Genomic DNA, 9,973 nt, shown 5'->3' on the forward strand with positions numbered 1-9,973 from the left:
ATTCGCAACCTTGGTACTGCTAAGTACTTTCTAGGTATTGGACTTGTGAAAACCCCAAGAGGTATTGCTCTCTCTCAGTCCAAATACTTGGATCAGATACTAAAAATAGCCGATATGGGTAATTGTAAACCCCCCGAATACACCATGCAGTACTTCTGTACATACGACTTGCAAAAGTCTAGATCGGCCTGACCTCACAGTCTATCATACGATTGTTGGGAGTCTTCAGTATTTGACTATAACTAGGCCAGACATTGCATATGCTGTAAATAAGGCATGTCAAAATATGCATGACCCTCATGCAGAGCATTGGGTTGCAGTTAAACATCTGCTAAGATATTTAAAAGGAACTGCCGATTATTCACTGGCATATTATCGAACATCAATTTTACAACTAAATGTCTACATCAATTCAGATTGGGCTGGTGATCAATCTGATCGCCAATCTACACAAAGATATCTCATCTTCCTTGGCAACAACCTTATCAGCTGGTCCTCGAAGAAGCAGTCCATCGTTTCACTCTCCAGCACGAAGGGTGAGTACAAGTCCATTGCCAATGACACTTCTGAACTTATCTGGCTTGAATCTCTTCTCAACGAACTCGGTCTCCACCGAGGTACGCCTCCGACACTCTGGTGTGATAATCCTGGTGCCACTTACCTCACAAAAAATCCAATTTTCCACTCTCGCACAAAACACATCGAAATTGCTTTTCCTTTTGTTAGTGAACGTGTTACAACAGGACAACTCCGAGTTGCCTCTATTTCCACTAATGATGAACTTGCTGACATTCTTACAAAGCCTTTAGGGAAGCAACTGTACCAATGGATTTGTTCAAAACTCAATGTGGACTCCACCTTGGTTCTGCGGGGCCCTGTTAGAAATAATGATGACCTACCGACATGACAAGGACGCCTACCCACCTGCTCAACCAATGATGTGACAGGGATGCTTCCTGAAGCTCGTATGGATGCCGCCACAAGCGTCAAATCTCACTTTTGTCAAGTTCCGACACGATGCTCTATGACGGCGCCCGCAGTGTCCCAAGGCGCCAGACGTCCTTTGTTATGCTCTAACACGACCGCCAGCGATCGTTCACGACAGCATGGCAACGGGCATTGTGGCTGACACGTCCATTAAATGCATTCAGTACTACTCCACTATAAATAGTGGAACACTTCCATAAGTTTAGTTATGGGATTTTCTTCTTCAGTCCCTATCTCTTCTTCTACTTCTCAACCTCTCTCCTTCGCCACTACTCCTTCTATTAGGAAGAGCCAGCGATGGAGTTAGACATGGCTCTGATCCAAGCTCTCGTCGTCTTCCTTCAGCTCTTGGCAGCTTCAAACGCCATATACAACACCTTGAATCCCTCCTGCAAGAGCAAGTGCGGTAACGTCAAAATCCCCTATCCCTTCGGCACCAGAGAAGGCTGCCACATGCTAGAACACGGCGATTTCCGCGTCTTCTGCGACGAATCCTCCTCCCCTCCGAAACCCACAATTCCAAGCAATCCCCCCATGGAAATCACAAAGATCGACATTCTTCAAGGCCTGCTCTAAGTGAAAGTTCCAGTTTCGTACCAGTGCGTCTCCGAAACTCGCGAAACGACGAGAGAGATCTTTAACTACGACTTTGCCGGCCTTCCTTACAGTATCTCGCTCCTTGGAAATCTGTTCACGGTGGTGGGCTGCGATACTCTGGGAGTTCTTAACTTCAAAGGAGGCTCCTTTGGATGTCTAGCTTCATGCACAAAGTCTACACAACAGCCTGAAACGGGCTGCGATGGGTTGGACTGATGCATGGTGCGTATTCCAGACACACTTGGAAGAATCTCCGTGAGTATTTCTAGCCTTTCAAATTACTCGCAGTTCACGGGACTTAGCCGCTACGGAGTGGCTATGTTAAGGACGACAATACTTACGACCTGGGCGAGTCCAATCTCTTGAATACCACGATGCTCGCGGCATAGGAAATGACAGTGCGGCTGGAGTGGATGGTGGACAACAAAACGTGTGAGCAATCGAGAAGAAAGTCCACCTGTGGAAGCCTCTACAGTCAGTGTTTTGATTTTATTAGCCCCAGGGGTTACTTGTGCAGTTGCCAGGAAGGGTTCTCTGGAAACACTTGTCTCGAGGGAGGCTACACTGAGGCTTCTATCTGTATCTGTATCTGTATCTATATCTGTATCTGTATCTGTATCTCTATCTCTATCTTAATCTCTCTTTCTCTCTATCTCTATCTCTATCTGCATCTCTATTTCTATCTATATCTCAATCTCAATCACTATCTCTATCTCTATATCTATCTCTATCTCCATCTCCATCTCCATCTCTATCTCTATCTCTATCTCTATCTCTATCTCTATATCTATCTCTATCTCTATCTCTATCTCTATTGTGATCTCTATCTTTATCTCTATCTCTATCTCTATATCTATCTCTATCTCTATCTCTATCTCTATATCTATCTCTATCTCTATCTCTATCTCTATCTCTATCTCTATCTCTATATCTATCTCTATCTCTATCTCTATCTCTATCTCTATCTCTATCTCTATCTCTATTGTGATCTCTATCTTTATCTCTATCTCTATCTCTATATCTATCTCTATCTCTATCTCTATCTCTATCTCTATCTCTATTGTGATCTCTATCTTTATCTCTATCTCTATCTCTATATCTATCTCTATCTCTATCTCTATCTCTATCTCTATCTCTATCTCTATCTCTATCTCTATCTCTATCTCTATATCTATCTCTATCTCTATCTCTATCTCTATCTCTATCTCTATCTCTATCTCTATCTCTATCTCTATCTCTATCTCTATCTCTATCTCTATCTCTATCTCTATCTCTATCTCTATCTCTATCTCTATCTCTATCTCTATCTCTATCTCTATCTCTATCTCTATCTCTATATCTATCTCTATCTCTATTGTGATCTCAATCTTTATCTCTATCTCTAATCTCTATCTCTAATCTGTATCAGTATCTGTATCTGTATCTCTATCTCTATCTGTCCCTGTCTCTTACTCGCACACCAAGGATTTAATATGTTTTACATCGATGCCGAATGGTTCTTTGGATTAACTGATTCTTTTGGTAAATATATTCACGTCTACATCCACGTGATTCTCGTCCATTTTGCTGGCAGCAAATAGCAGCACAACATACATGAGAAATTCCGTGCCGGGGCTTGAAAATATCTATCCGATCTAGCGCATCATCGGTGCATAAAATCCCATCCTCTGTTCTCCCCTATGAGAAGAAGAACGCTCTTATCAACAATAAACCTTTCTCTGCTTCAGGTGCTTCCATGTTAGGGTTCCTGTTAATTCTGTCCTGCGCAATCTTCTTCCTGGTCCGCCAAAGAAGAAAGCATGTGAAGCAGCGGAAGAGGGCGGCCGAGCTGAAGGCGAAGCTGTTCAAGCAAAATGGCGGTGTGGCTTTGCAAGAGCTGACATCATCCACGCCGGGGAGCGCGTTCAAGATTTTCAGCGAGGCGAAGCTGGTGAGGGCGACAATGGGCTTCAAAGAGACCCACATCCTGGGGCGAGGCAGCCATGGCGTGGTCTTCAAGGGCGAGCTTGACTCCAGGCTGATAGTCGCCATCAAGAAGTCCCGGGCAATGAACGAGCGAGAGAGCAAAGAGTTCGCCAGAGAGATGGCGATTCTCTCGCAGATGAACCACGTGAACGTCGTCAAGATCCTGGGCTGCTGCCTCGACGTGGAGATCCCCATGCTGGTCTACGAGTCCATCCCGGGGGAAACTCTCTTAAGCTTCATCTACAGTTCTGGGGATGACCGATCGAATCGCCGAGGTCGATAATTTCTCCGCGCGGCTGTGAATCGCGAGAGAGGTTGCTGAGGCGCTGGTGTATCTCCATTCCTACGCGTCTTCCACAAGGACGTGAAGACCTTGTGAAGACCTCCTTGGAACGTGCTCTTAGACAATGAAGACCTCAAACGTGAAGACCACAAGGACGTGAAGACCTCAAACGTGCTCTTAGACGGGATCCTAGGGGCGAAGATCTCTGATGCAGGACAACGTCAGGGATGAGGTCCAGCCACAGGGGTGGGTGTCTAGTACGGGTGACAGTCGAAAAGCAACAGGGGTGCCAATGATGTAACACGACCTGCCAGGATCGAGTGGCGCGCGGAAACATCACAAGGGGTGGAGGGCAAAGCGGTGGAGCGGCAGCACAGGGCGGATGCTTCGTCGATAGTGATTGGGTGGGCCCAGCTTTGTTCTGCTATCAAGCGACAAAGAAATGCGTCGTCGATGCGGAGCGGCGGCTGTATATCCTGCTGTGATCATATACCTGCAGCGTTAAACTAGCGGCGGCGTGTCATCCAACGACCGTCTCCTCTGAAGCTTCTCTAAGAGACCGGAGTGACGGGAAGTGGCTACGGACGGCGCAGCTGCATAAGGCGGATGCCTCTACCTTCTATCATCGGACCACGAAGACTCTGACTACGAAGGCTATAACTAAGAGGGCTGCAACTAGCTATGGACGTATCGGCGGCCACGGGTCATCCGACGGCTACTCTTCTCGAAACTACTCTAAGGGGCTCGACGGCGCGTACGGCGTTGGTAGCTATGGTGGCGCAGGTAGGCGCGGGTGAGGAAATCTAAAACGTGCACGGTATGGATGGGAATGCGATGTACGATGATCTAGGATGGCCGAGGTAGGCGATGGAAGTCGGGTCGGCTAAGGGCGGGCGAGGCAGAGGTGGGTAGTAGATGCAACTAAGGCGGCCGAGGGGGCGGCCGAGGGCGGGCCGAGGTGCGACCGAGGGTGGGCCGAGGAGCGTTCGAGGGGCGGCCGAGGGCAGGCCGAGGGCGGGCCGAGGTGCGGCCGAGGTGCAGCCGAGGGGCGGCTGAAGGGGCGGCCGAGGTGCGGCCAAGGGTCGGCCGAGCGCGGGCCAAGGTGCGGCCGAGGGGCGGCCGAGGGGCAGGCCGAGGTGCTGCCGAGGGTCGGCCGAGGGGCGGTCAAAGGCGTGGCCGAAGGGGCGGCCGACAGAAGGCAGAAACGAAGCCGCGGCGGCCATGGCTGACCGCTGACGGCCGTGGAGGCCATGGCGACCGTGGCCGGCCGAGGCGGTCGGGGCGGCCAAAGGCGGCCAAGGTAGCAGACGGCCGGGGAGGTTGAGGGGCGACCGAGGGCGGTCGGTTGGTCGAGGGCGGCCGGGGCAGCCAGGAGCGGACGGGTGGCATGGCGGGTATGGGCGACTGGCGGCCGAGGGGCGACCGGGTTGCCCCGACAGGGTGGCTCAGATGGTCATTGACAGCCGTAGGCCATCGGAGATGACCGCGAGCGATCGACGGAGGGCCGGCGGTGACCGACGGAGGGCCGCAAACCTTCGACCGGTAGATCGCGGCTTGGCGGCCTGCGAGTGCCGGAATCGGCCGACGGGTGGTCGAGCAGGGTGAGGAGGCTGAAGATGCCTGTTGAGAAGCCCCGAGGAGGTTCCTTAGTAGCCGAGGCGGCGGAAATGGCGGCGCCGGCGAAGTCGGCGGTGGAGCTCCAACCACGAGCACGGGAAGAAAAGCCCTAACGATCTCTCTTGGATGGCATTCCTGTAATTTTGTACAACATCCGAAAACACACTAAAACTCTCTGAAATTCTTAGAAAATGACTAGAAACTCAAAAGAGCAAAGGGACTACATTTTGAAAACACTTTCAATTTCGATTTCTCAATTCTCGGTCTTCTGCTATTACAATGGGCATCCTTCCTTTTTATAGGGGAAAAGGGGAAGCCCAAGAGGTTTTAGGGAAGATGAAACAACAAAAAAAAAACAGAAAACAAAGAAACATAAAAAAACAAGGAAGATAACTCCTTAAGGATTGATGGTCCCCCATCAGCCAACCTCCAGGACGTTTATGGAGTCATTCGGAGATAGTTGGTAGACCTCCTGAACCTCATCTACATGGGACGAGGACGCTACGCCGCCGAACGGGAAAGTTTCCCGCCAGGTGGTGCTCGCACGGAAGGGCGGGCCCAACTCATACCAAACAGGAAAGACACTCAAATTCAGGAAGTCTTCGCTCAACCTCACACGCTCACCTACGTCTAACCCGAGCACGGTGGAGGCAACCCAGAGAGTGTACCTCGTTGTCGCCCAGAGAGTCATCCTCTCAGACTGGTTGCAGTTTGGAGGCAAGTAACAGGTTGCGAGGGGAGACGGTGGCCACCAGCGGACCGGCGCACGAACAGGCAAGGAGCTCTATCGGCTGGTGGTGGCGGCAGCAACAGTCGCGAACCGCTGGCGCACTGTTGGGCGCGCAGCGCGGTGTGGGCGTCGTGCGGGGGAATGGCGACGCACGCGGTGTGTCACTGGTTGATGCTCAAGGGTGTGGCGTGGTGCAGTGAGGACGGCGCAGGCAGTCTAGTGCGGCTGGCACGGCGCGACAGCGCAGCGTGGTGTGCATGGCACAAGATGGCAGTAGCTGGCTCATGGCGGCGATCGATGGTGTGGACGCCGATAGGATGCTGGCACACGGGTTGGTAATCCGTAGGATGACGTAAGGGCGATTCAACAGCGGTGGCAGCAGCGTTCCCGGTCTGGGACGGAGGGCTACACAGTGGCGTCGAGCAAACATCAGCTTTGGTGGGCATGCACACGCGTCGTGGCGAGCGCGCGGGTGTGGACGGAGGCGTCGTCAGGGCGGGGCGCAGTGCAACGGGTTGGCACGACGCGTTGGGGCCAACTTGTGGCGGCGTCATCGAACTTGGGAGGGCACGGGCAAACGGCGGCACGAGAGTCGGGTGGTCGACTCGACTGGGCGGCACAGTTGCAATGGGTAGCAGCAGTCATGGCGCGGCTGGACGTCGCGGCACAGGGCGACGATGTGGGTAGGCAAAATTGCGCGGAGGCAGCGGCGTTGCGAGGTGCTCGAGCTGTGCAGGTGCAGGGGGGAGGTGGCCCAGCGACATTCTGAGGTGTCGACGGCGATGCTCTTCCTTTTTCCCTTCTTCCCCTCCTCTTCTCTTCCTCCTTCTCCCCTTCTCATTTGTCTACGTCGGTGACCCTTTGATTCTGAAAATTCTTCTTCAAACAAAAAAAAAGGAGGGTGCTGAATTAGGGCACCCAATGTTCTCTTTTATAGGTGGACGTGGGTGACCCCTTAAACATGAGTCCAAAACACATGGCAAAGGGAAGGACAAAGAAGAAAGCAAATAGGACGACGTGGAGGGGGGGGGGAAGATCTTTATAGCATGGATCTTCCCGCGCTACACATGACCAGGATTCAAAACAGTGAACGGCGTAGATCAAAGTCAAAACGGCGAACATGAAAACAAGGATAATGTGCCCGTAACCTAGAGTACTTGAATCCAGGCGTATGTACTGTCACCTTGGCTTGCCGGGCGGGCTGAACACGTACCAGCGGTGATGTCGGGGGGCGACGCTGACGTCTTTGAAGATGCTTTCGGGGCAGCGGGTGATGCTGCGGCATCAATCTCTGACTATGGCGTGTCGACAATGGTCACGGCGGACAAGGCAGCGGTGGCGACGGTGGTGCAGAGAACTTGCGGGTATCTCGGCCCAGAGTATCTCCAGACTTTCCAGTTCACGGAGAAGAGCGACGCCTACAGCTTCGGGGTGGTGCTGGTGGAGATGATCACACGGAGGAAGCCGTTCCAGGTTGAGGACGAGGACGATTTTAAGGGGTTGGCGGCGAGTTTTGTGATGTGGGAAAAGAGTGGCAGGCTGGACGAGATGCTGGATCATCTGCTGATTAGAGGGACAGAGAAGAAGAAGAAGATAGCGGAGGTGGCCGAGCTTGCCTGCTACTGCTTGAACGCGAGGGGAGTTGAGCGGCCGAGCATGAAGAAGGTGGCCGTGGGTCTACAGACAATCGAAGGTTCGGGGGATGAGATTTCTGGGCTTGTTTGCGACTCTCTAAGGGAAAAAGAAAGCTTGAGAAGCGGTGGGATTTCTGTCTTTGGGTATTATTGACTGTAGTGGAAGCCCTCGCGGATACTCTAGTGCCACTGTTTCCACCTCTTTTGTGGCCAGATGAGGTTGGGTTGTTGGATGTTGACCTTGTTGACTTGCCTCGTGGAAGGGCATCATTGTCTTTTTCATGGTAGACGACTACACATTATGGTTTAGTATGTTAAAGGGGGATTATGGTTCGTCCCTATAAATGGCATACAGATTAGGGCTACCAGAATCTTGTCCTCGAGCTGCTTACCTGGTCTTCTAGGTCCCTAAACCATGAAGAGAGCCTTAGGCTTGCTAGAGCCCGTCCACAACTTCCAGGGACGATCCAAGGAGCTTCAGGTGACATATTGCACTGTCATGGCACCTACATGTATGAACCTATATCCAATAAGTGGTTTCAATGCCGGTATTTTTCTGGGAAAGAGGTTTTAGGAATCCTACAGGTCAGCGTCGCCGTTCCAGCGCTTAGGCACCCCTTAGGGCAGCCCGTTAAGCCCAGGGGCTTGTGCCTGGGCGGCCTTGTGGGGTTAACCCTTAGGGTGGTCCGTTAAGCCCAGACAGTTAATCTTGGGCGGCCTGGTGGGGCTGCCCCTTCCGCGGCCTGCTAAGCCCAGGCGCTTGCGGCTCGGTGGCCCAGCTGGGCTGCCCCCTACGAGCGGCCCGATAAGCCCATGTGCTTTCGCTTAGCTGCCCTTTTAGGTGACCCGCTAAGGGTAGGCCCCAAAGGGCCTGCGCTTGGGCAGCCCATTTGGGCTGCCACTCAGCACGACCCACCATACCTAGGCCCCAAAAAGGGCCATCATTAGGGAAACCATGTTGGCCAGTGCATAGCGAAATCCACTAACTGCAAGGCTCTTAAATTATTACAACTTTTTAAGGGGCTTAACAATTTAATCTAGTGTCCCATATATTTAGAATTTAAACTAAATCAAATTGATTTAATGAATGTTTATAGAAATTTTATTGGATTGAGCATAATGTTCTATATTGTTTGTTTCTATACATTGGCTTGCAATCTTTTTATTCCATAATTAGTATGATGAATTTTTCTAGATATTTATGGGCCATGCTGAAAGGGAAATATGTGTGATTGCCAATTGAAATGCCAAAATATCTCACCATCTAATTAGTACAAATTGGGCGATCACCTACGTGCCACCATATAAGAGCGGTAATTTGCTGAGTTACATAAAGTAGAGTTGAATCTATGAGAATGGCTTTCAAACTTGTGTGTTAATGATTGATATTAATAAGTACTCCCCTATGTTGTAAAATTATGCTCATACTAACATAGGTTGAGCGTGTGCATTAAATATAGAGTATAAAGTACCGTACAGTACTATGCTTTATAAATTTTGTGCGCACAACTCAACAGGTCCATATTAAACTTAAAAATTAGTTATTGATTTCATCCACCTACGTGGAGTTATAACTACTCATAACGAATATTAAATTTAAAATTGTATTTTGTTTATTACTTCCTATAGAGCACATTGGCATTTGGGTTCCCATTCTATGTGGAGCCAATTTTCCCAAGTAGAAGGAAGCAATGCTCTTTTGATTAGGATTCATGGACTTAGGACTTATGTTTGAATGAAACTAAGCCAAGCGATCCCATTGAGGAGAGTGATGCAAAGTAGTGAACACATCATGCCAAATGGGCCAAGTCCAACAAATTATCCCTATATTATATGTTGCAACATGTTCTACGAGACATTGGGGGTCATGTTTCTAATGACTGTCTAGCTTCTACATATGATGGCGAGGACGCCAACACATCACCGTCGAATGCGTCACCACGGTCAACCAAAAACAACACGCCTGCTATGGATCTGACGGCGAAGTCAACCGAAGTCAACCCGCCATGGTCAACCGAAGTCAACTCCAAAGTCAACACGCCGCAACCGTCGACTAGCACATCTCCACCCGCGCACGTCCCTATGCGCATCATGACACGACACCAGAGGCAGATCCACAACTACCCTTTGGCATGATACGGCGCATGTCTTTAATTTCTC

The 9,973-nt window shown here is 50.6% G+C and overlaps 1 protein-coding gene across 1 annotated transcript; it reads left to right on the forward strand.

Annotated features, from left to right (window-relative positions):
- The first annotated feature begins 616 nt into the window (after positions 1-616).
- Positions 617-7,967, forward strand: LOC144710590 (putative wall-associated receptor kinase-like 16). Its single transcript, XM_078584404.1, has 4 exons — positions 617-1,552; positions 3,183-3,830; positions 3,954-4,032; positions 7,466-7,967. The coding sequence occupies exons 1-4, from the start codon at positions 1,285-1,287 to the stop codon at positions 7,965-7,967; spliced, it is 1,497 nt and encodes a 498-aa protein (XP_078440530.1). The 5' UTR covers positions 617-1,284.
- Positions 7,968-9,973: the final 2,006 nt, after the last annotated feature.

The sequence above is a fragment of the Wolffia australiana genome, chromosome 12, assembly GCF_029677425.1.
Source record: "Wolffia australiana isolate 7733 chromosome 12, ASM2967742v1".
Lineage (NCBI taxonomy): Eukaryota > Viridiplantae > Streptophyta > Magnoliopsida > Alismatales > Araceae > Wolffia > Wolffia australiana.

Coding starts and splice junctions, on each gene's coding strand:
- LOC144710590 (XM_078584404.1), top strand. CDS start 1,285: ATGGAGTTAGACATGGCTCTGATCCAAGCTCTCGTCGTCTTCCTTCAG. Junction 1,553..3,182: donor AAAGATCGACATTCTTCAAG/GCCTGCTCTAAG, acceptor AACATACATGAG/AAATTCCGTGCCGGGGCTTG. Junction 3,831..3,953: donor ATCGAATCGCCGAGGTCGAT/AATTTCTCCGCG, acceptor ACGTGCTCTTAG/ACAATGAAGACCTCAAACGT.